At 44.0% G+C, this 26508-nt stretch overlaps 1 protein-coding gene across 2 annotated transcripts in view; it reads left to right on the top strand.

Annotated features, from left to right (window-relative positions):
• MTURN (maturin, neural progenitor differentiation regulator homolog) overlaps positions 1 to 26279 on the top strand; it is a 29453-nt gene extending 3174 nt beyond the window's left edge. Inside the window, exons 2-4 of one of the 2 annotated variants that reach the window (XM_082662346.1) lie at positions 6816 to 6938; positions 20839 to 20934; positions 21324 to 26279. In XM_082662346.1, the coding sequence (XP_082518472.1) occupies positions 6816 to 6938; positions 20839 to 20934; positions 21324 to 21389 (285 nt within the window). In that variant the 3' untranslated portion in view covers positions 21390 to 26279. Of the gene's footprint in view, positions 1 to 6815; positions 6939 to 20838 lie in introns of both variants that reach the window. The other variant, XM_082662345.1, reaches the window with a different exon arrangement.
• Positions 26280 to 26508: the final 229 nt, after the last annotated feature.

Below are 26508 nucleotides of genomic sequence, written 5' to 3'. Positions count from 1 at the left end.
AAAATAGGGATGATATTAATACCTCCCTAGCAGACTTGTTTGGGAAACGTGCCTAAAGTGGGGGTGATGATATTAGTGGCTCTGGCAGGGTCTCTGCACAGCAGTCCCTCTGGATCTATTTAAAATATAATCCAAGTCATGTTCTCACCACTCCCTACCTCTCCTAAACTGACTTCCCATTATTGCAATAAAACCTAAGCTTTCTTGGCTTCAAGTCCCCACATGATTTGTCTCCTGCCACCTCTATGACCTCATCCTGGACCATTCTTCCCCCTTGCTTACTGTGTTCCTGCCACACTGGCCTTTCTGGTCTTCAGACAAGCCAAGCTCGTTCCTGCCTCAGGGCCTTTACGTTTGCTGTTCCCTCTGCCTAAAATACTCTTCCCCCACATCTTTACATGGCCAGCTCCTTTTTGCCATTGTGGCCTGGGAGAAACCTTCCTGACCACATCCTCCCTCCCTCCCCCTTTTATTCTTATCATAGCGCTCACCAGCACTTGATAGTCCTCTGTTTATTCTCTGCCTGCCCCACTAGTCTATAAGCTTCACGAGAGCTTGTCTTATCACTGTATTGCAGCGCTTGCAACAGTGTCAGTGTCAAACATGTGATAGGCGTTCAATCCATGTTTGTAAGAATGAATGACTAACAGTCTAGTGTAGAAGATAGATGTTAAATTTCAAGAGTGACAGCTTCAAAGACAACTACCACTTAAGTGCAATTTACTGTGTGTCAGACTTTGCATATATGAACTCATTTAATCTTAGTAATCTCACAGACTACCCTGTAATTATCTCCACTTTACAGATGAGAAAAGTGAAGCCCAGCAAGGTTTACTAACTTTCCCACAGCTAATAGACGGTAGAGCAACTTGAACGGTAGCCTTGTAGTGATTATATAGCACCACAGGAGTGACAACAGGGGACCCAGTTCAGACTGTGGGTTCCAGGGCTACTTCTTATTGAGCCTCACAAATATTCTCTGAGGTGGGTATTATTATGTCCCCATTTTATAGGTGAGGAAACCGAGGCTAATGAGCTTAAGGGACTCATCCAGGACTATGCCACTAAGAAGTAAGAGAGCCAGGACTTGAGCCAAAGCCCAGAGGGCTGTGCCTTCTGCCATGCAGACTGTACCCCAGGCAGCATCAGGCTGGGGGCTCCAGAGGCCTAGGAACAAGGACTTCTTTTTGTCTGCCCTCTCTTTGGCAGCTCCTGGGTCCCTTGTGCATTCCTTCCCCTTCTTGCTTCACAGGCCATCCTGTCCCTGCAGTCCGTTTCCAAACTGCTGCCCTGATTCAGGTCTCTCTCCATGGATGGCCAAGGAGTTCAGGTCCTGGGATAAGCTGCCAGTGCCTTGTGTGTGTGCTGGAAGTTCAGGGACGCAGCTACTCTGCCTGGCTCTTCAGGTGTCATGGGGAAGTGGCCGACAGCTCACACAGTCAGTGTGCTCCCCTCTTCTGCCAGCTCAGAAGGTCCTGAGAGCTCGGTCAGGCTTGAGGAATGGAGTGTTGGCAGCCACTAACATGCCAGCCAGACAGAGGGACACGTGCTCCTGGGCATGGCAGCACCAGCTGTTTCCCTTTTCGCCTAGGCCAGGAGAAAGGAGCTCTCAAAGTGCACTGCCCGGCCCCTCCCTGGTGCCTGGGCACTGCCGACAAGGAGGGGGGTGCTCCCTTACTGTCCACGACATGTTTGGGTCCACAGTTTTGTAGAGTTTAATCCCTCCTCAATGCAAAAACAAAGGTAGCAGTTGTCATAGTATTGAAGAAAAATGTTTTATTTATAGAGGGACTGTGTGATTTAATTTTATATGTGTGCCTGTGCCTATGTCTTTCTCTCTCCATTTTCGTCCTAGGCATGTCTCTATTCTTAACTATGTGACTAAATAACAACCTTTTCATTTTGGAGAAAGAAAATACAACTTGTTTGAATGAGATTGCATCATGTTTACATGGTGGTATAGTGGAAAGAAGGCACTTTCTTGTTAAATTCAAACTCTATTCTCAGTTTCCTCTTCTGTCAAATGGGGATAATCATACCTATATCACATTATTATTTGCAGATTAAATGAGCAATAGTGGTATACTGTAATGCCTTCCACAGTGGCCATGCATTATTCATACAGAGAGATTATTTCAGGGAAAAAGATATGCCCTTCATCATTCATGGGTGATAATCCTGAGGAGAGTAAAATTCTGCTAATATAAGTTCAAATAGGAGGGAATAAGCACTCATTGGGCCCCTGCCAAATGAGAGGCAGGGTTATCTACAGATTATCTCATGGAATGTTTATATCCACCCTGTGGGTATTATTATTTTCTGCGACTTACAAAGGAAGGAGCTGAGGCTCAGGTTGAAGGCATGACACCTCACTTGACATCCTGGCTTTGCCTGTTGCTTCCTGTGTGACCACAGACAAGTTGCTTAACCTTTCTGAGCCTCAGTTTCCTCCTTGGTAAAACAGAGCAGTGTTTGACACCAAGAGCAGGTGGTAGGTGTGGCCAGCCATGCTCTTCCCTGGGCAGAAATACGTTGGCTGGCATGAGATGGCTTGTAGCTCTTACCCTCTTATACCATCTCTTCTGTGGAGAGCAGTCAGTTTTGTGTTAAGCTGCACCAACTTAAAATGCACTCCCCAGTACTGCCGACAGCAGAAAACGCATGCAGTGAGAGTGAGGCCCTTGGCAATGGCCCTTTGACACAGATAACTGAGTCCTGGGAGGACGACGGGCGTGTTCTTAGCTCCCCTGCCACCCCCAGCTCTGCCTAGGCACCAGGAAGTCAAGCGCCGTCCCCACAAGTGGCAGAACAGTAGGAGCACACAGGCTGATCAGTAAGATGTTTGTGGGATTGAACTACCTCGATGATCTACTTCCATTTTTGGGTAAGCTGGATGTTCTCATCTATACTACAGAAAACAGAAAGGCGCTCATTTTCCTGTTTGCAGATGACATTGTTATAATGTCTTAAGCTGGGCGAGCTTTGATAATAAACTCTGACCCAACTTAATAACAGAAAGAACGGCCGCAGATGGTGTGTGCTGAAATCAGAGTTCTCACTGGGGATTTTCAGCTCTAAATGAGCAGGAATCTATAGGCTGCTCAAGGTAGGTACAAGGGGGGCCACTTCACTGCAACCCATGCCATCCTGAAGATTCGAGGTGGTTTTAGTCAGTAATGACATTTAGGTTTTTTTTGATGTAACGCCCACCCTCAAATATGTAGTTAGTCAAAGTTCCATTCTGGTTCTTGTTCTCAGATTGCGGTCCCAGAACCAGCAGCAGAAGCATTACCTGGGAACTTGTTGGAAATGCAAATTCTCAGCCCCATCCCCCATCAGAAACTCTGGGGTGAGACCCAGCAATTGTGTTTTAATAAGCCTGCAGGTGAATGTGATGCAAGCTAAAGCTTAAGAACCACTGCTTGGGCTTCCCTGGTGGCGCAGTGGTTGAGAGTCCGCCTGCCGATGTAGGGGACACGGGTTCGTGCCCCGGTCCGGGAAGATCCCACATGCCGCGGAGCGGCTGGGCCGGTGAGCCATGGCCGCTGAGCCTTGCGCGTCCGGAGCCTGTGCTCCGCAACAGGAGAGGCCACAGCAGTGAGAGGCCCGCGTACCGCAAAAAAAAAAAAAAAGAACCACCGCTTTCCCCTCCTTTGCGAAGCCTTTTCTTGGCATTTCCCCTGTTATAATAGTCCAGGCCTGCAATCTGCCTTGGCTCCAACTACCCTATTGGAAATTCAGTACATTCTGTCCTCAGATTTATATTTGCCAGGGAATTACATTGTTCAAAGCCATAGGTTCTCTGACCCCCTGCTATAGTTTTTTCGTGGCCAAAGTGGATGTTTGGTTACATATGCTTGATATTTTCCAAGTTGAAGGCCTTGTAGCCACGCCCTGTGGTACAGGACTGTGGGTCTTCAAGTGCCCATTTGTCTTTGTACAAGACTAGACCCCAGATCCTGCTTTCAGTAGCTTCAGCCCAGCCGCTGCATGCTCTCTCTGCCTTCCCTTGGTTTTGGAATGGGCCTCTCTATTTTCCTGAGAGGTAACCCTCCTGTCCCTAGTCCCTTTCCTGTTAGTTCTTAAGAGCTGGGCTGTTTTATATGTGGGCACTGCCTCGGGGCACTGATGGCATGTCTTTCTTTGCATAGCATAGGCCTCTGGAAAGCAGTGGAGGCAAATCTGTGTCCCATCCTTGGCAAGTGCCAGGCTTGTCTACCAGTACTGTTGGTCCTAATCTCACTTGGTTTTACATTCTTCTTCTTCCGTTGTTTCCCCTTTGTCTTTATGTTCTCAACTGCAGACTTAATTTTTAGTTCATCTTATCTTGTATGCTGACTGTCTTGATTAATTTTAGAAGGGGACAGTTTCAATGAATAAAACTGAATACCTTTTATCATGAGATACAATGGACATGAAACAATTAACGTTTAGCAAGTGATTTCTTTTAAGCGGCCGTGGACACCTGGGCCTGTCTTATTCCAAATCCCCTGCTCCCTCACGTTATCATTTGGGCAGGGCTTCAGTTAAAACTCTTTTTTAAACCGCAAAACCAACACTACTGGGAATTCAGGATGAGTTAGACAGCCACGGGAAGGAGATTTAGGCACACTGGACATAAGGCCCTTTGGCAGGTGTTAAGTCTTTCTTCTCCAAAATATTCATAAATCAACAACTCCGTCAGTGGAGTAATGAAAATTGTGGCATGAATAATCTCCTCATGAGGCTATAGATGCCCTAGAAACACTCAAACTGAATAAACTGATTACCAAGCAGTGGTGGATACTCTGTGATTCTGTTATTGTTTGAGTGATATACTTTCCTTAGTTTACTTTGTAATTTGAAGTACTTTTTTAAAAACATGTAGTTTAAAAATAGCCATGCAAGGTTTTCATAGATACACCTGCTTCTGAATGAACTATATCCCAAGTTGCCTTGGATAGCGTTCTCAGTGAAGTCACACAGGGTGTCTGATTTAGCCTTGTGGCAGGTGGAAGCCCCTCCCCCCAATCCTCCTGCAGATGCAAAAGGGGAAATAGGCGACTTACATCCACCATTTATTGAATATCTACTATTTGCCAGCCAGGCACTGTGCCAGGCACTAAATAAACATTTTACTTTTTCTCTAATCTTCACAACAAGTCTAGGGAAGGCAGGTTTCAAATTTTCCATCGTGTGGTGCTAGGTGTTAACCCCATCTCTAACTTGGATAAGAATTGGAAATATGCTTGAACTTTTTAAAATTTGAGTTTGAAAATGGGTGCTGAGCTGAACTTGTATAAAGTGGGACTTTATTATTGGTCTTGCAGAATCTGCACTAATCAAGAATCAAGTGCAGTAATGGATATAAAAGCGCTTTGTACTATTACGTTTTTGTACAATGCGAGAGACTTATATAAATGGCATTTCAGAGGCTCAACAACTTTAAGGGCCTCTAATTAATAGGGAATCGTGTTTGAGCTATTCTCTAAGGTTGGAGAATCTAGAAGTTATCTTTATTAGGTCAAGGCGATAGCTACTCTAGAAGTCTGCTGGAATTAGAGCAGCACGTGTCGGAAATGGACCTTCACATCTATGAAACACAGATAATTGGGTGGTAAAGATGGCATATTAGCACCTTGTTATTCTCTCTTGGATCTGAGAAGTGTTTTAAGTTCTTTCTAGTTCCTGGAGATCCTGCAGTGAGAAAGAAGGAGTGAAATATGTTTATTGAGTGTCGGGCATATGACTTTCTGGGGTGATGCTCTCATCATTTGTATTAATAGGAGGGGGCAAGTGCTTGACATGGACCATTTCTCCAAATTGATCATGTCTCTTGCTGCCTAGTCCCTACTCCTTGCTCTCATCTGCCAAATATCTTCCTCTCCTCTACACTTTTTTCACCAACGTTGAGCTGTCATTGCTCAGGCCCCTCTAAACAGTGATTCTTGGTACCTGACTGATACCCCGATGTCATCCTGGTAGCTCAGTGCCCCCTCCATTGCTCAGATATGCAGGGGCCTTCTGCATCTCCATCTCTCAAGCCTGTTTCTTGGACTTATTCCAGATCCTTGAACATTTATGGGAGAAACTAGCCTAGTCTTAAAGATGTGCTAAAATGGATATCCTCATTTGGGGAAAAAATACCCCACTTGTCTAGCCCTAAGAAAAAAATAAAACCTAAATCAGTCTTCTCTTGGCGCGTGTTAACATTGCAAAGTGTTGCTTGGGTACGATGATGCCCTCTTAAAGCATTTTAAGGGAAGGTGAGCTTTCAGAAAGCCTTTGTTTCCTGGTGACTTAGTGATGACTTTTCTGTGTGTTCTCCTGAATTCATTTCATCTTGAGGTAAATTTATCATCACAGGCTAATCTGGGTAAAGAATATGTCCAAGTAAGCAGTTACAAACTATGCCTAATTAATCCGTCAGCCAGTGCTGAAGGCAAAGGTAAGGATTACACAGGCTCTCGGTTTCTCCTTCCTTCTGTTTTAAAACCACCCATAGCTGGCACCAGAAGGGGGGCGGTGGAAATCATGGGTGGGGGAATGTTGATCCCAATGCCGCTTTTACTACGTATGAGCAGATCTGATGGAAAATTGAGCAGGTGAGATTATGGCCCAGAAGCGTGGGGGTTTTCTGCAGGGTATGCATTTTCTGATCTCCTTCAGTGCAAACAAATCAAGGATGAATATATGGAGTTTACTCTGGAATGGAGGCCTTCTTCAAATTCACGTAATTAAAGAAAAAAAAAATCTTCTTGGCTTTGTTTATTTCAAACTGAGTATAATAACTGTGTGTCTTTGTTTTCTCCTTTCCCTTGCCGGCGGGCATGTAGCACGTGTGGAGTGAGAGCGAGGACTGCCTGCCTTTTTTGCAGCTAGCACAGGATTATATCTCCTCCTGCGGCAAGAAGACGCTCCATGAAGTCTTGGAAAAAGTCTTCAAGTCTTTCAGACCTGTAGGTGCCTGCTTGGTTTCTAAAGCCATCTTGTTGTCTCCAGTGATTGTGCTTTGAATGACATGGATTGTGGGGAAAGTGGGCAAAACCTGGGGTGACTAATTGTTTTTCTCTTGTCTGCCCTGTGGCTTAAAGATAGCAGCTAGTGGAGGGAGGCTGAGGGCGGAGAGGGAGGGGGAAACGGGATGCGACACAGCTGTTTGTTGCAGGGATGATGGTTATTTCTAGCATCACTTGAGTTAAGAATCTCTGATTGGGTGGGAAGCAAACAGAGCCTTTATGAGACAACTGAGTATTCTGGTTCTCATCCAGTAGACTTAAAACCAAAATGCTTGGAAGTGCTATGGAGGTTCTCTTATGATAGGAAATTGCCAGAAGGCTATATAAAGGATGTACCTCCATGTCGATGGATATAGAGAAGGAGGAAATTGGATAGTTGTTCTGTTCTTTTCTCTTTTTATGAAGTCTCTTATAGAGGTTGCTTTCCCCCAACCCCCTTAGGATTTAGGAATCTGTATGTCTATGGTTAGCTGCCAGTTTGTTTCATTATAGCTGAAAAACATGTAAAATGAATACTCACCCCTAATTTGAAGACTACTTCTCTCTTTATTTTTATTGGAAGAGAAAGTCAGATTACGTGACACTTGCCCTAAGTTCAATTCCCTGCCCACCATAAATACTCCACATGCTCAGTGTTATTTGCTCTAGGATTTCTTTATTTTTGTTTTCTTTTTTCAAATCTTTTAAAATAGTATCTACTTCTTTCCTGGAATTTTCAAACTTGTCTTTTGTTTCTCTGAACATGGTAGGCTTGGCTGCATAAGAGACTGTCAGATATTCCAGTATTTCAAGGTTTGGGAGTTACCACTGGTTCCCCGTCCTGGTATCTTGTTTCTTTGCATGTTGGATTATCTCTGCATGCTTGAATATTTGTATTTGAAAATTTATATATAGGGGTATATTGAGGCCTAAGATGATGGTACTCTCCTCCAGAGAGGATTTTTATTTGCTTCTGCCAGGGCTGGAGGGGCCCTGTCAGTCAGAGACCACCCTCAATCAGTTTGAGACTTGTGGTTCTTAGAACTCTCCAGGTGATGGACAGTCAGGCTGCAGGCCTGGTTTATTCTGGTTCATCCTTGTTCTGAGAGCAGCCTCCGTCTGTTCAGGCTGATATTACAAAATACCATAGACTAGGCGGCTTATAAACAAAAATTTATCTCTCATTGTTCTAGAGGCTGGAAGTCTGAGATTAGAGTGCCAGCAGATCTGGTATCTAGTGAGGGCCCACTTCCTAGACAGATGGCCATCTTTTCACTTGAACTTCACATGGTGGAAGGAGACAGAGAGAGCCCCAGGGCCTCTTTTGTAAGGGCACTAGGCCATTTATGAGGGCTCTACCTTCATGACCTAATCACCTCTCATAGGGCCCACCTTCTAATACCATCACCTCGAAGGTCAGGATTTCAACATATGAATTTGGAGGGGGGAACACAAATACTCAGACCATAGCATAGGGGTCCTAGCCTAAAGTGACAATGGTTTATAACAGTTTGCTCCTTTGAAAGGCCCTGGGTTTGACTTTGGTCTCCCTAGCTCTTAGAGTAGGCCAAGGATGCAGTAGAAGTTTCTTCCAGGTCAGCAGATGTCCTTAGGACAAAAGCAGCTTTTTATGATAGGTTTACCTCTCTGGGTGCTAATTCTCAACATATTTAAGAAGGCATTTTTCATACTGAATCCAGATTTTTTAGTTCTCTTTGCAGGAGTTTGTCCTGATCACTATCACTTAATCCATCATTATAAAAAGTGGAATTTCAAGTGGCTTTTGTCAGTTTATCTGATCTGTATCATTTGTCCAACCATTTCTTTTTGTTGTTTGTTAATTTTCTAAGCCTGTTTGGCTTATTCAAAATAGATATTTGACTTAAAGATACTGGTCTATCCCACTTCCATTCATTCAAGATGTATTTACTGAGTACCCAGTAGGCACTTGGCACTCTTTACTGCTCTGTTCCTAGCAGTTGAACCAGACAGATGAAAATCTTAGACCTCACAGAGCTTGTATTCTAGTGGCAGAGAGAGAAGATAAATAAGTACAACATAAGATAAATGAGTACAACACATAATGTGTTAGTGACAAGTGCTGAGGAGAAAAAAACATGAGTCAGGGAAAGGGGGTGAGAAGTGTCAGAGGCACTGACAGTTTTGACTAGGGGAGCAGGGAAGGCTTGCTTCACTGAGAAGGTAATGTGAGTAAAACTTGAAGTGAGATGTGAGCCATGAGGAGAGCTACAGGAAGAGCTTTCCGAGTAGAGAGAACAGCAAATACGACCACAGAGGGAGGGAGAGAAAACTAGTGTTCAGAGAACAAGGAGGGGCTGGTACGGCCTGAGTTGGGGGGGAGGGGAGGAACCTCGAGAGATGAATCCGAGGAACCTCAGGGGCTTGCAGGTCACAGAAGGACTTGGGCTTGCACTCCCGTGTGCTGGGGAGCCGCTGGAGGGGTTTAAGCACAAGAGGGATCTGCTGAGTAGAGAACAGGCTGTGAGGCAGGGGTGGGAGCAGGGAGCGCAGTGAGGAGGCTGTTGCTTTCATCCAGGCGAGGCCATAGGTCTTGGACCAGGATGGTCACAGTGAAGGTGGAAGAAATGGGCCGGATTCTGGAGATGCCTTGAAAGTAGACCCAACCGGACTTGCTGATGGGTTGGAAGTGTGGTGTGGGAAAAAGAAGACATGGCTGACTCCAGAGGTCCTCATCTACTCAGTGAAGGGAATGGTGTTCCTTGACTGGGATGGATGAGGCCGCAGGAGGAAATTTCAGGGGTGAGACTATCAAGAGCTCGGTTATAGACGTGTCAGTGTTTGAAATACCTGTTAGACATCCAACTAGAGATATCAAGGCAAGCAAAATTTTTTTTTAAAAATTGGTTCCCTCAAATCTTAACCCCCCCCCAAACTATCTAATTAGCAAATGATACTCACTGTGCAGCTGGCTTCCTCAGGGGGGTTCCACCCATTAGCCTGCCATCTGATTCTCTGTATGTGGCTGTCATCTGTGGGGGCAAGCAACAGACTACCTGCAGAATGGGCTTAACTGCAGAAGGTGAGCTCCCACCAGGACTTCTTTTGCCACCTTGCTTTACCAAGTGTATGGCTGTATTTCAGCAACCAGGCCGCCACGTGTAAATGGAAAAAAGTGCAGTCCAAAAAATCCAGATGCATAGCTAAAAGCGATTGACTTGGTTGAATACTTTCTTTCAGATCAAGCTGCTTTGTGTCACGGAGACACACGGATTTCGTTTAACGCTGTTGGGCTTCCGGAGTTCATTTCTAAAGCAGAGCCTTCCGCCACAGTGGGCAGGGGTGATGCTCCCAAGGTGGGGCCTTTACCTGGCACGGCGCCCCCTTTGGTGGGGAAGCTTTTGCGTGCTGGGCACTCTGGCTGGGTCTTTCTGCCCGCGGGAAAGGCTGGAGGCCTTCTCAGGACTAGTGAGGGTGAAATGCACACAAGCTTTGGGTTTCTCGCAGTCAGGATGTGCCCCAGATCGGATGAGAGGGAGTGTTACAGACCCAGGTGAGGGGCTGCTGGAGAGCGGTGGGGAAGCCTTTACCCTCTCCCTCTCCACTGAAGAGTGTATTTCTTCCCACTGGTATTTACCTGTTGTATATAAAGGAGCTTTGGATTTAGAAAGAAGACCCAGGAAAGGGTCTTACTGCTGTTGTAGCTGCAAGTATTTGTTGAAGTAACACATACCCAAATGCTACACGGTTATCACGCTGGTAAGCTTGAGCACCTCATCCCCTGAAAATTTTGGATAATCTGATCAATCTGTGTAGCTCCTTTTTGTTTATAGTTGGGGAAACCACAGAAGGAATATTTTTACCTTCATCTTAGAACAGCCTCATTCATGGCTTGGAATTCTTGCTTTACCTTGGCCAGCCCATTGCCAGCCCCTACGCTGGGTAATCTCTCCAGAAAGATAAGGACCTTTCTGTTGACAGCCTTCTGCTGCCTTTTGGGGCATCAGTCAAGCAGGGTCAATTAACTTTGCTGAAGCCCACGCATGCCTGCCTGCATGGGCCAAAGAATGGAGTCATCTTCTGGCCATCCTCAGCGATCCTGCCTGCAAGGCTCAGCGTGCCACAGTAGCACTCTCTACCTTTGGACATTCCAATTTTGTAGACTGTGTGCTTTTCCTCCCCTTTCTGTTTGCCTTCCCCCCGCCCTTTCTGTTTGCCTTCCCCGCACTGAAACAATCAATATCACAAAGTCCATGCCCTACCAAAGACATCTGTTATTTGATTTGACAAGGAAAAAATAATTATTCTTTTTCTTATTCACCATGTTACTCCTCCTCTTCTTTCTCTATCTCTTCATCACATGATCAACAAAATGTATGATCATCTGCTATTGCCAAAGCACCGCTTTGGAGAGTAAGAGGCAGGGCAGGGTGCCCAGCCCTTGCGCTCAAGGAGCTGGCTTTCTGGTAGGAGACAGAGCCACAAAAACGTACAGGGAAACTCCAGGTTACAAAATTGAGCATTTATTTTGGTCTAGATACTCTGCTAGATACAGTGCAAAGGAGTTCCATTCCCTGCTCTGCTCACTTCGATCTGCTGGTTCTCTGGGGAAGTGTTTCCTGAGAGGATGTCAGTGAGTGTGCACCGACCGCAGGGTGTTGGTTGTGGTCCCTTTACCTAGTTATGCAGAATCGGGTTACTACAGTGATGAGGAGCCCAAGCTCTGGGGGCAGGCTGCCTGGATTCAAATCCCAGTTCTGTCACTTGCTGGCTGTGTGACCTCAGGCAAGTTTCTTGACCTTGCTGTTTCTCAGTTTTTTCATTTGTAAAAGTAGGAAACAAATGATGATAGTTACCTTAGGATTGCTATGAAGATTAAATGACACGATTCTTGTTGGGGACTTAGTGCAGCGCATGGCACAGAGGATAAGCACTGAGTAAATGCTGGCATTGACACGGACGGGATGGGGACACTCGGCAAAATACTGTTGAGAAGTGAGCTCAGTAATGAAAGCTTTCGTAGGACCCTTAGGTTTTTGATGGAGGAAGAAAACAATTTGCTAAGTGATTTCAACACACGCTTAACAGAAGCATCTGGCTAAGATAAGAGATTCTAAGGGGGCAGTGTTGGGGTATTATTGCCAAAAGTTTATCGACACTGGTTTTGGCAAAATAATAACCATCCGTTCAGTACCTGATCCGTACAACTCAGTGGGTTAGAGGCTAGTGCTACAAGGGGGACAAATGGATGCTCCTGTCCCCCAGAGGGACATATGACCAAAGAGCCTCTGGTGACAGGGTTATGGGTGATATTTATTTTCTCTTCTGGATTTTCTAAATTCTCCATGATGTCACAGAAAACATTTATAATCAGGAACTATGTTGTGTTTTTTTTAAAAAAACTGCCTTATCTACTATGTGTCAGAAGGACTGGGAATATCAGATGTGAGTGGGCTCGTCAAGGAACAAAGTGCTGGCAGTGGCTTCGCCAGGAGGGGGGCTTGAAAGGGCGAGATCTGGACAATGTTGGAGCAGGAGGAGGGCCGGCCAAGAAGAAAGACCAGAAGGGCCCATCTTGGCCCCATAGCCCAGAGAACCTTAGAGATGTCCCTGGGTGGGGCAAGGTGGCTTAGCCCTGGCCTGGCCGGCTCCCAGCCCGTGTTGTTCAGCCTTAGTGCCCCCATCTTTAAAATGGGGGTCATACATGTTTCTCTGCCTCGTGGATGCATGGGGAGCTTCAAAATCAGAACACAGAGGGCTATCAAAGCCCAGCCACCCCACTGAGGTTTGTTTCAATTTCCAGCTCCTAACTGCTGTTAGGAAATGCTTATTGGGTGGATATGTGGCTCCGTGCATGCAGTGGGACAGCTTCCTTCCTGGACTGACCTATATTCTGCTCCACTCCAGGGGCCGCCTAGCTTCTACCTAGTTTTTTTTTTTCCTTCCTGCTGCAATGTCATATCCAAATGGTACATGTGTGCAAATGACAGTGCTGTCATTGCCATCTGTGAGCAGGAGGGTTTATCCATGTCCTGGCACCAGTAATGGCTTCGGAGACACCTGTCACTAGGCTTGATCAATGCGAATTGGAGAATCGTTGGAGTCCTACTTTTTTTTTGTTTAAGTGGCCCTGGATTGACAGTTGCCAGCCATCACATGATTGAGTTAGATAATGAAATAGTGGTTATGGGTCTAAATAATGCTGGCCATGCCAGTCATTTTTTTCCTCCATGTTTTTATATCTTTTATTTAGTGATGATTAACAGTCCTTCCTCCCCTCCACCCCCTCACTAGAAAACAGTTCACAAAAGAAGAGAGAACTTACCATTTCCAAGTTAGCTGCAAAACCAAAACTAATCTTTGCCTTTCAGTTCTCTCAAAGCTTTACTCTATTCTCTTGGAGTATTCTCCTCTTACTAGCACTGTGGACATTAGGGTCATGAGGCACCTGTTGCTGTGATGATTTTCTGTGCTGTTTTGGTTGATGTTTTTTTTTTTTTTTAATTGGGGTACAGTTGTTTTACAATGTTGTGTTATTTTCCACTGTACAGCGAAGTGAAGTAGAGTTCCCTGTGCTATACAGCAGGTTCTCATTGTTGCTTTGATGGCCCTACCTGGAGTGAGAGCCTGTGCTTCCCTAGGTTTTCTCACTCTGATTGACCCTGGTCCCCTGCCTAGGGTTGCTGTATGACTCCACGTTTTTTTCTCTTGAGAAACAGAGATCCTTCCACCAGAAAAATTCCCTTAATTAAGTCTTACTGGCATGAGCAAGATTGGTGGTTGTTTTTTTTTGCCACTAGTGGCTGGAGAGCCAGGGATTATACCCCACAGGAAAACCCTTTGTGACCCAGAAAAAGTTCAATTCTTGCTTCTACTCTTCTAGTCTGGTCAAGAGTCTGGAAGAAGAGAGAGAATCCACTTGTGGGAAGCTGCCCCAGTTGGTCAGAAAGTCTGGTAGGAAAGATTATGCACAAGTGTGGGTTTTAATAAAAACACATTGAATTAACACAACATTGTAAATAAACTATACTTCAGTAAAAAACTATTAATAAGAAAACAAAAAAAAACAACCTACTACATCCAAAAAAAAAAACCAAAACAAAACCACACACACACACACATTGAATGTTGACAATTTAAGTTTATCATGGCATTTGTTTTTTGCTCATATGGTGAACATTCAAACCCTTGTCTTTTGTACAACGTGCGATAGCCCCTAAAATAAGAGGGTACCTATTACTCTTGCCCATTTGGGTGTTTCATCAGTCTTGCCACCTACCCCCCCACCTTTTTTTTTTCCTTTATTATCAAAAAGACAGACTGACCAGGATCCCATCAGAGGTTTCTTGGTAACACCAGCATCATGGATCATTAAGATAAATCGTGACAAATTCCCCAGATGCTTTAGGGTCTCAATACTCAGAGTGTGGTTTCTGGACCAGCAGTATCCCCATCACCAGGGAGCTTGTTAGGAAAGCAGAATCTCAGATCCCACCTGAGACCCACTGACTCAGAATCTACATTTTAGGTAGATCCTGGGTGAGTCACATACACAGCAAAGTGTGGGAAATGCTGCTTCAAAGAATCATCTGGAAGGAGCTTACAGGAACCTCTAAAGCCACAGGGCACTTAATGGAAGCCCTGAAGGCCTAGCTGGTTGCCTGTGCTCTCCAGGGCCTAGATACTATCTCCTCTTCTTTTATAAAGACACTCTAGGGCTTCCCTGGTGGCGCAGTGGTTGAGAATCTGCCTGCCAATGCAGGGGACACGGGTTCGAGATCTGGTCTGGGGAGATCCCACATGCTGCGGAGCAACTAGGTCCGTGAGCCACAACTACTGAGCCTGTGCATCTGGAGCCTGTGCTCCGCAACAAGAGTGGCCACGATAGTGAGAGGCCCGCGCACCGCGATGAAGAGTGGCCCCCGCTCGCCGCAACTAGAGAAAGCCCTCGCACAGAAACGAAGACCCAACACAGCCATAAATAAATTAATTAATTAATTTTTTAAAAAGATTATTAAAAAAAAAAAAAGACACTCTAGCCCAGGTGTTTGAGTGAGAGACAGCAGATGCTAAGTGCCAACTGAATAGAGCCTCAACTAGTTTATAACACTTTCAAAAAGACCTGGAGTTAGTCCTACAGAAAACTCATACTCTCTTGGGTCTGAAGAGCTTTAATTCTCAAGGGTTGGCATCTCTACCCACCAGGTACAACCCTGTTAGGATGGGTGGGCTCCAGTAGTTCTTATGTGATCAGAGACTGTTCTGAAGAAGCAAGAGCCTGGGAGTGCCAACACTTGTCCAGAGTGATCATAAAGATTTTTTCCCGTCAACTGAAAAAAAAATTTACTGAAGTAGGAATGAATGACTCTATCAGGAGCAATTTAAATATACTTGACAGGGTTTCTTGGCCTGTCTCCTTTCCCTTATAAGAGTGTGTGAGTGCAGTAAAAGCAAGGACTCAGGATTCTTCCCAGTCTGTTTATAGTCCTGTTTCTGATATGAATTCTTGACTGTTAAAAATTTGGATCCAGAAATTAAATTTTTTTTTCCAGTCTGGCTATTCAATCTATTCTTTTTTTTCCCCTCCAGTTTTATTGCGATATAATTGACATACAGCACTGTATAAGTTTATGGCATACAGCATAATGATTTGACTAACATACATCATGAAATGATGATCACAGTAAGTTTAGTGAATATCCATGGTCTTATATAGATAAACAATTAAAGAAATAGGAAAAAAACACCTTTTTTTCCTTGTGATGAGAACTCTTGGGATTTACTCTCTTAACAACTTTTTTGTTTTTTTTGGCTGCATTGGGTCTTTGTTGCTACACGCAGGCTTTCTCTAGTTGTGGTGAGCAGGGGCTACTCTTCGTTGCAGTACGCGGGCTTCTTATCATGATGGCTTCTCTTGTTGCAGAGCACGGGCTCTAGGCACCTGGGCTTCAGTAGTTGTGGCACGTGGGCTCAGTAGTTGTGGCTCACGGGCTCAGTAGTTGTGGCGCACAGGCTTAGTTGCTCCGTGGCATGTGGGATCTTCCTGGACCAGGGCTCGAACCTATGGCCCTTGCATTGGCAGGCAGATTCTTAAGCACTGCGCCACCAGGGAAGCCCCTCTTCACAACTGGCTTATACAGCATACAGCAATGTTAATTATATTTATCATGATGTAAATTATATCCCTAGTACTTATTTAAGTTATAACTGGAAGTTAGTACTTTTTTGACTGCCTTCAGCCAATTTTCCCTCCCCTCACCTCTGCCTCTGGTAACCCAGAAGTTAGACTTACCTACCATAAATGAGAATGGAGACAGAGGTGGGAATGCTAGATTATTACATATCTGTATGATGTCCTTTGGCATCCCAGGCAAATTCTAGCTCTTGTGCTTTTTCTCTTTTCCTCCTCATGCTTCCAAATTGTACATACTCATAAATGTTGATATTAACATTGCATATTGAATTTTTTTAAGTGTATTACCGAGTAGAAAACATTGAAGGCTCCAGCTATAGGAGCAGCATGGACAGCTGGAAGGATATCTCCCAGGTAGCCTGGCGGTTAGGTGTGTAATGTCTACAACCTGCTGGCCTGTGTTTGAATCCTGCTCTGATTCCTACTGGGCAACTCTGAGCAAATTTACTCAACATCTTCAGATCTTCTTTGTGAAAGGGAGATAATAGTGCCTACCCCATAGGGTTATTATGAGGCCCAAAGGAATTAATATACAGAAAAGCTGCTTATACAGTGCCTAGCACATAGTAACTTAACCAATATAAACTATTATCATTGAATCCGTAGTGTGACAAAATTGGTTGGTTCAATGGAATGTAATCCTGAGAATCTAATGCAGAGGCTGATAGAATTGAGTTTCTTAGTTCTCTTCCTACTTCCTACAGTACTAATTAACAATGAGGCAGTCCAGAAGCAAGCCCAGCAGAAGAGAGAGGAAGAAGCAGGGTCTGGAGACAGTCTACTGATGCAGCAGTAACTCCCCTTGAATAATTGAACTGGCTGTGCTTTAAAATGAGAAGCAAGGTAATATAATGTAATTAGATAATTCACATAAGACTACAGTTTGCAGACCATGGCCACATTCACTTTCTCACTGAATCTCCATAGTTTCTCTGGAGTAGAGCAGATGTCATGGTTCCCACTTTACAGAGAAGGACGCCGAGGCTCAGCAAAGGCAGTGGTCCCCAGCTAGAGCCCTGGCTTCCAGACGCGAGGTCCAGTGCCTTTTCCACACAGCCTCTCAACAAATCTTCAGATTCTCCGCTAAGGTGCCTTAAACGTCCTGACAGCCATTGAGAGCTGCTTCTCTTCTCTCTCCCTCCTTTAAGGACAGGGGGAGAGCAGCTCTCAAATGAGCATCTGAAGATTTCCTGCCAAAGGGAGGGGCTTCCCACGTGGCTAATGCTACAGACCTAGAACTATGTGCTTTGGATTCACATCAAGGTAAGGTACAGAGCTAGGCAGAGGAGAGAGGGGAAGGGTTTCACGCTTGGCTTGCTGGAACCTCTTCTACCAAGCCACCCTAAGCTGAGGAGAGGGTGGGTGTTAAGGGGTACCTACAGTTTGAGTCCATGTGAATTATCTAAACATATTATGAAAAAGAATAATCAGTGGCATGTCACGTTAGGACAAGATGGCAAATATGTGGATGCATACCTCAACTGCGCCCCCTGTACTCATGACAGCCATTGCTAACTGACCAGGATCTTTCCCACTGAGCTTCAGAATCCTCCTGAACCCAAGGCTCCAGGCATCCAGTCAGATTTGTTAACTGAGAAGGAACCCATTGACCATTCCTCTTTTAAGGAGCATCCCTTCAGTACAATGAGGAGTTATATTTATTATTGAAATAATGCATCTTCTTTTGGCATTTAGGTGATTCTGGAGTTCTTGGTAGTGGCAAAAATATTTATATTTTATAAACTGTTTAAATGTTACCACTCTTTTGATACTTTCACCTTGCTGTGTCATCTAGCAGCTCTTGAAATAAACTTGAACACCATTAGTCATCTGTGTTCATTGTAACCAGCCATTTTTTTCCCTCTTTAGAGGCAAACTTTGCCTTTTATTCCACCCAGTAAAATATGGAAGGGAGACAGTAGTAGGGGAAAGGGGCTTTTCCCCTCTCCCCAGCACACACGAGATTGGTGCAGACTATGTGATTGGTGCAGACTGTGCGAACAAGCTGAGATGCGCCCCTCCGACCCCTCCCCGCAGTCAGCAGTGTCTCTGAGACAGCTGTAGCCCTGAGCTCTAAGGGGAAGGCACGTGCCTGCAGTTGGCCGTAGTGCTGGCAGGCCACGTGCATCATATGACCCATAATGCCTGGCAGATGATTTTGTCCTGAGCGTGTTCAGAGGGCTCTCTGAGACCTGCAAGAGTTGTGGTCTGCAGGACCATGGTCCTGGTCCATCTCACTTTGTCCTAATGCAGTTAGTGTTTGGATCATAGGGCCATTCAGTGAAGTTGCCTGAAAATGGTCAACCAAGGGGCTACCATGTGAGAAAGGTTCATCAAAGAGCTGTGGGTCGGCATCCCCGTGATGGCAGACAAGGCCAAGCAAGATGCCTGCAGCCATGGCTTCCTGCCAGCACCAGAGCGTTCGTCCATATTGATCAGGCCCAGCAAAGGGCACTCACGGTTTCTAACCCAGGACCAGCCAGTGTTTTAAGAAAACGTTTACTGTGTGTTTATTGTGAATTTCCCTGATGATAATTATAGAGCATTTGGAAAATACAAAAAGATGAACAGGAAAAAATTTACCGATAATCACATTGCCTAAAAAAGTACTCTTAAAATTTGGATATATTTATTTCATTGAAGTCTTTTTTTCTATGCATTTGTGTATACTTAAAAAAAAATTTGTATCATAATGAAAATGCAATTTTCATCATGTTCTTTTTACACACATGAGCACATTTTTTATATCATTCAACTCAAAAATAGTATTTTAAGTGGATATATAAGATTCCATTTTACAGATGCACCATAACTTATTTAACCGTTTTGTTGAACATTTCAGTAGTCTCTGTACCTTTATATGTGTGTTACGAATAATAGCAGCGTGCATTTTTAGAGAAGAAGACATAGAGGAGAATAGATTTTTAACATCTTGATGGGCTAGTCAGCACTGTTCATTGTACTGCTGACAGCCCAGTGTGTGTGTGTGCATAGATATTGTATCTTTGTGTATGCATGGATGATACTTAAAAGTAGAGAATCTCCAGGCTCTCCAGTAAAACCTAGTCCTTTGGGCACCAATCCATTGTACGATTGACACTTCCATCTAATAAGCTTATGAAAATAATTATAGAGGTAGCTGACTCCCATGAGAAATCCATAGCTACTGTGCTAATTCCTGTTAAGTGCTGTTGAAATTTTTTTATTGAAGTATAGTTGATTTACAATATTATATTAATTTCAAGTGTATAACATAGTGATTCAGTATTTTTATAGATTATACTCCATTTAAAGTTATTACAAAACAATGGCTATATTACCCTGTGCTATACAATATATTCTCGTTGCTTATTTATTTTACACATAGTAGTTTGTATCTTTGAGTCCCCTACCCCTATTTTGCCCCTCCCTCCTTCCCTCTCCCCACTGGTCACCACGAGTTTGTTCTATATATCTGTGAGTCTTTTTCTGTTTTGTTATATGCATTCATTTGTTTTATTTTTTAGATTCCACATATAAGTAATAACAGAGTATTTGTCTTTGTCTGATTTATTTCACTAAGCATAATACTCTCTAGGTCCAGCCATGTTGTTGCAAATGGCAGAATTTCATTCTTTTTTATGGCTGAATAATAATCCTCTGTGTGTGTCTGTGTGTGTGTGTGTGTGTGTGTGTGGTGTGGTGTGTGTAACTCACATCTTCTTTATCTAGTCATCTGTTGATGGAAACTTAGTTTACTTCCATATCTTGGCTACTGTAAATAATGCTGCTATGAACATTGGGGGTACATGTATCTTTTTGAATTAGTGTTCTTATTTTCTTCAGATATATACCCAGGAGCAGAATTGCTGGGTCATATGGAAGTTCTGTTTTGAATTTTTTGAGGAACCTCCACACTGTTTTCCATAGTGGCTACACCAGTTTACATTCCCACCAACAGTGTAGGAGGGCTCCCTTTTCTCCACACCCTCTCCAACATTTACTATTCGTAGACTTTTTGGTAATAGCTATTCTGAAGTTTGAGGTGATATCTCGTTGTGGTTTTGATTTGCATTTCTCTCATATTAGTGATGTTGAGCATCTTTTCATGTGCCTGTTGGCCATCTGTATTTCTTCTTTGGAAAGATGTCTATTCAGGTCTTCTGCCTGTTTTTTGATTGGGCTGTTTTTTTGATATTGAGTTGTATGAGTTGTTTATATATTTTGGATATTAACCCCTTATCAGTCATATCATTTGAAAATATTTCTCCTGTTCAGTAGGTTGTCTTTTCATTTTGTCAGTGATTTCCTTTTCTGTGAAAAAGCTTTTCAGTTCCATTAGGTCCCATTTGTTTATTTTTGCTTTTCTTTCTTTTGCCTTAGGAGACATATCCAAAAAAATATTGCTACGATTTACGTCAAAGAGTGTCCTGTCTGTGTTCTCTCCTAGGAGTTTTATGGTTTCTGGTCTTAAATTTAGGTCTTTAATCCATTTTGAGTTTATTTTTGTGTATGGTCTGAGGAAGTGTTCTAATCTCGTTCTTTTACATGGAGCTGTCTAGTTTTCCTAGCACCACTTATTGAATAGATTGTCTTTTCCCCACAGTCTATTCTTGCCCCCTTTGTTGAATTTGGATCAGATGCCTTTGGTTGTCTTCCTGCCTGTGGGCCATTTGGCACTCACAGCTGCTTCTCTTCTCTCCCCTGTAGTTACTGGGGCTTCCGGATGCAGATGACGACGCATTTGAAGAGTACAGTGCGGACGTGGAAGAGGAGGAGCCAGAGGCGGACCACCCCCAAATGGGGGTCAGTCAGCAGTAGACTTCCAAGGGCTCCCACCTGAGAAGGAGAGTGGGCCCTGTGGTACCCGAGGTGGGGTCACAAGCTCCTGGGTTAGCATTTTGCAATAGCACTTCGAAACAGGACGTCTGACTCCCAGCATCCAAATTAAAATGAAATACCTTTTTAACGACCACACGATATCTGGGATGAGCTTTGCTCAGAAGTGACCTGAATTTTACTCCCGTTTCAGTGGGTCTCTAATGGAGTTGTCTCGGTAGCCTTTGCCATTTTGAATTTAGAGTCCATTTTGCGGCTGACTGTTCTCTCTTGAGTTTATGTTGGAGAACTAACATTTGCTGACTCAAAAGTAGAGAACTCTGAATGTATTAAGGATATGTTTTGAGTCATCACAGGTGACATTATTGAGAGAAAGCATGGCAGAGAAGAAATGCAGTCTGCACTTTTTATGTACCTTTTAAGCGTATGTAAATGGAAGGTTTTGCTTATAAAGCATGAGTTTTAATATCTAGTCATTAAACTGCACAAGTGCAAATACAAGGGCAGAAAAGGAGAATTACTTAGTTTTGGGTTAAGAGGGTAAGAGAGGCAAAGAAGCCTTTAAGTGTTCTGCCATTACTGAGTTACCTAGATATATAGCAGCTGGTTCATGGTTAGGTAGAAACATTATTTGCATGTTCAGTTATTTTAAAACATGCTGATTCCAAAGCCACTTTTAAAGTCTAATAGTGGAGAATATAAATGGGGTGACATAAATTATTGATTTCTTTAAAATGTTTATAAGCCACCCCACATATGAAATGAAACATTTACCTTCTCTCTTTATAACAAGATGGCAACTTGTTAAATCATGAAAACATCCCAAATCCAAGTGCCACTTAAACTTTGAAGCCATAGATGAATTTAATAGGAAAATAAACCAGGATAAATTTTTTAAAAATATGATGGAATCCTTCTTTACTTTCTTAATCTGACTTTTATTCTTCAAAAAAAAGTCAAGAAAGGATCCCACTGTATAATTTATTTAAAAATTGTAATCAAGTGCTTTGAGGAACCTAACTGCAGTGAAGTTTTAAAGTCGTATGAAAGTGGGAATCTTTTAATCGTGGGTTAGCTTGGTTCAGAAGGGAAGTTTTAATGATCAAATATTCAGACAACTCACAGAAACAACTACTATCATAACTGGAAACACTGCTGTCATCATTTAGCAACACACACTGAGGGGGGAAATTCTTTGCAATGCTAACATGGAATTATTTAAAACATTCATTTTGCTTAGAACCTTCTGCATCTCTGGTTCTAATAAAAGATGCAGAATGCCTCTTTTACAACACTTAACATAACATCTGGGGTGGAATTGTTTTTAACATGCACACACATGCCTGTTGGGTTGTCAAAGTTTTAGATTAAAAAAAAAAGCAGCAGAGGCCACGGAGTTTACGGGAGTCTTGTATATCTTCCAGGCATGTTGGTGTAAACCTGATTATCTCAACATTTTCTGTTTAATTGATTGGTGCCGTGAGGAGTACAGCTGCTCGTGGTAAAATGGTGTCCTACAGTTTTAAGTCATCGGGTAAAATAATTTCGTGGTTTCGATCCGTGCTTCAGTACCCATGTTTTTTTCTTTTCTTGGAAAAACATATTAAAGGTTAACTTCAAGTGAAATGAATTATCTTTGGAGTAGCCTATTAACAAAACAAACCTTGGGGTTTTATCCAGTGGAGCAAGCGGATTCCGTGCTTTGCTCCCTCGCCTGTGTTCTGATTGGCTGTGAACCTGAGCACAGGTGATTGGGAGCTATGCCTCCCGTAGGTAGAGCCCGCGTCTGTAAAGCTCCGTGCTCACACTGTAGTCTGAAAGAATGACTTCTGCCACCGAAATGAAGAAGCTGGACTGGCTTGCTCCATTCAAAGGTAAATTGGAATTTTGTACGTAGAGGCTTAAAATCTAAATTTACATATGTTTGAAAATGGAATGGACATATAAAATGTATTTTATGGAAAAAGTGTTTAGGCTTTGACCAAATGCATTGTGGTATTATTATGTGAATGTTCTCTGTTGATAAAAATTGAGCTGAGATAGACTCAGCCATTCAGTGGGCTGAGGAGAAATCTGGCCTTTGTTCTGCCCCGGGGGTAGGAAAGGACATCGCTGTGTGTTCCTTATTTTCAAGGCAAAACCCCAGAGGGCGTTGCTTGCGAATCGGATTGTTTCCTCTAAAGCTTCATTTTCTCTGATTGTGCACATCCTGGCCAGTGCATGCTGACACACATGCACATGTACACACTCACCTGCGCTGTGGATTCTCTGTTTGGGTCGTGGGTGGCATCAGAACTGGCTCAGTGCAGAGCTTCACCTGGCCGCTCAGGGACGCGGGCAGCCTGTGGTTCTCACTATGGAAGTGGTTCCCTGGCTAGACCGAGTTCCGACTCTCACAAACATGTAAACACACCTACCGAGAGGCAGTGTGGTACCACAGGAGAAGCGTAGACCCAGGAGTTAGGAGAGAGACCCGGGTTTAGTCCTGACTCTGCCAGTGACCATGTACGTGCCCTCGGACAGGTCATTTAACTCGCCTGAAGAAAGGGGAGTTGGCCCTTCCTGCTTGAACCACTGTCCTTCCTTAACTGCCTTACTATGTGTGTGTGTATGAAGAGCAACAGTCAAGGAAACTTCTCGAGAAATGCGAAGCAAATGCATTTTGAGTCTTGCTGTCCTTAGGGTCCTGGCCACAGGATGACCTTAGAACAGGTTTGTGTTAGTCTGTGCGTGTTGAAACCCCCTCAGGTCTGATGCTGAGGGGCTGATGAGATTCTGTCCTCAGATGAGAGGGTAAAGGGGGGCCCCGGAGATATGGAAAGCACATCAATACTTGTCCCAGTTGGCTGCTGTGCCGTGGAAGGTATGGATTTGCCTTGTGCTCTGACAGACTGGGGCTTTGGAAGTAGAGTAAGTTTAACTTAACTTAGTCGGGGAATTCGCATGAAGAATAGCTGGAAGAGAGTGAGAGATGAGTGCTTTGTTGCCATGTCATCCAGGAGAGAGAAAGAGAAGTAACAGAGAAAGTGACTGAGTGTGTGTGTGTGTGTGTGTGTGTGTGTGTGTGTGTGTGTGTGTGTGTGTGTGTGTGTGTGTGTGTGTGTGTGTGTGTGTGTGTGTGTGTGTGTGAGTAGGGGAATGGTTGATTGCTTGTTGATCACTGTGGGCTAGCTGCGAAGTCACACCTGTGATAACGTTCCACAACCTTGGTCCCAGGTTTGAGTGAATCACAGAGACATTTTTCTAGTGGTTACCCGGTTACTTTCCCTGCCTGATAATCATACCAAGGAGACTTCGGGGAGTCGGAGAGCAGATTCTGGAGGGAGGTGAGACCCCACAGTATGCCTGCCACCACCACGGACACTGCGGTGTCCACTCAAGTCTCCCAGGCTGCCAGCAACACATAGTGCTTTTTTCCCCCCATGCCTAGAACATGAAAAGTCTCTAATTTAGGAATTCTCCTTGTGTCCTGGTGCCAGAATTGAGGTTTCCAGTGTCCTTAAGTGAAAACCCCTCTCCTCTCGTAGTCACTGTGTTTCCACATAGGAGCAGAAACCTTTCCCTAGCACAAGTACATGTCTAAATATTGCTTCTGTTTCATAAGAGCACAAAGTGTATGGACCTAGGAGAGCTGTGATACTAGAGCATCATTGGAATTTATATTTTAGGAATCTGCCTCATGTTAAAATGTACAAGTTGGGAAGCTGTGGTATGAACAGATCTTATTTCTCCTGGTTTGCGAGACACATAGGAATAGGCAGGACTTAACCTGGGGTAGGAGGAGATGAGTAAGGTAGAATGGGAGAGTTAGGGTCTGATTTTTTAAATAAATATAAAGGCAAGAGGCAGTTATCATATAAAATACAAGAGAACTGTTGTCCTGGCTATCTCACCAGGATCCTGCTTTCCTCAGAGGGGCTGCTTGCATGTTGAGAGGCAAGGCCTCTGTCGGGGGTGGCCTTGTGGCTTTAAAAATGCCCCCCTCAAAAAAAATGCCCCCCAGCCAAGGAGACAGTGGGTGTCTTGCAAATCTGGTGGAGTTCTGTTCCTCACTAAACCAGCTGCCAGAGAAGCCTGTATTTCCAAAGTGCTGGCAGATCTGCAAGGGGCTCCAATCACCTGGCAGGCAGAACGGGAACCAAACTTGACCTCGCTGTCAGCTGCAGAGGAGGCTACAGCTCAGGAATGCCCCAGCCGGCCAGAGGGCAGAGCCCACCTCCTCCACCACGCTTCCGGGTTGTAAAAGAGCACAATTAAAACTCAAGTGGATCACAGACCCCTCTTCCCTCTAGTGAGTGTTAACTCCAAAGAGACGTCATTGCCTGATTGCTTAGTCTTCAGATTACCAGAGAAGCCTCAAGTTTTTTTGAATCAAAAACTAATCCTCTTCCATAAAGACACAAGCAGTTATCTTGGTTTGGTGATACCAGGTATGGCATGAAAGGCTGAAGTCTTTTAGATTTTATACAGAATAATTCTCAGACTTGCCAGAATGCCGGTAGCCACTGGTATCCGTGGCAACGTGGTGTCCATGGTGAGATATCTATAGCTCGTGTTCCTTGGGCAAATTGTTAAATAATGTGTTGTCTTTGGTATTTTTATTTAAATCTGGATTACAAAAATAGAGGACCTATGAGCATTTCATGTTGTAGAAAGTCTACTTAAAGCACGGTATGGCCGAAGAGGCCCAAGTAGTTAAAAGCAGGCACCAGGCCACATACAAATAAACATTTCATTTTCTGAGAACTGTGTATTCAAGTTACTCGGTACCACAGAGAGAGCTGACAGTCTGTTCCCTGTAAAACTGCCTTTGCCTGGTTTTTTTTTTTTCTCTTTTGTTTCTTCAGATTCATTTTTTACTTTAAGTACCTTCTGATAGCTAGGCAGATAAGATACAGAGCCATACTCTGTACAAATGTCAGCTTTTTAGAGGAGAAAGTAAGTCGTCAGTTCTAGGGAAAACTTGAAACTATCTGTGAACCAGTCTTAATTTGTGTAAGAGAGCAAAGTTTAGTGTCTACATAAGAAGCAAAAGCAAGGAATGGTTTGGGGGTTTTGTTTTTTAGGTGAGAAATGTTTCATGCAGGATGTCTCTGCTTTCTTTGCCTTTATATTCCTTTCAAAGAACTCTCTTGTAAATTACAAAACTGTGAAATGGGTTGCCAAACACCGTTGCCCTTCATCAGCTGCCTCAGCAGTGTAAAGGCAGAATTGAACCCTGGCCACACCTGCTCCTTCCTCTCTCCCCTGAGGGTGAGGATCTCATCCAACGATGTAATTACCATATGCTTGCTATTAAAGAGCCTTCCGAACTCTGCTGTGATGTGCCTCTTGTTTACTTTCTCCACCACCTTTGGTCCTAAAGGAGGCCTGACTTGCTATAAAGGAGGACCGGGAATAGGGACCATCAGCCAGCTTTGTGGTTGCTGTTGTTGGAGCCTGGCTGCGGTGGGGCAGGGGGATGGGGAGGGAGGAGTGATTACAAGAACCACTGATATGATTCAGATGTTAATAATTGATGTATTTGGAGACATTAATCTA

The sequence above is a fragment of the Grampus griseus genome (genome assembly GCF_964374135.1).
Source record: "Grampus griseus genome assembly, chromosome: 9".
Classification (NCBI taxonomy): domain Eukaryota; kingdom Metazoa; phylum Chordata; class Mammalia; order Artiodactyla; family Delphinidae; genus Grampus; species Grampus griseus.
The sequence above is the reverse complement of the archived record's forward strand: the minus strand, read 5'-3'. Positions and strand labels throughout refer to the sequence as shown.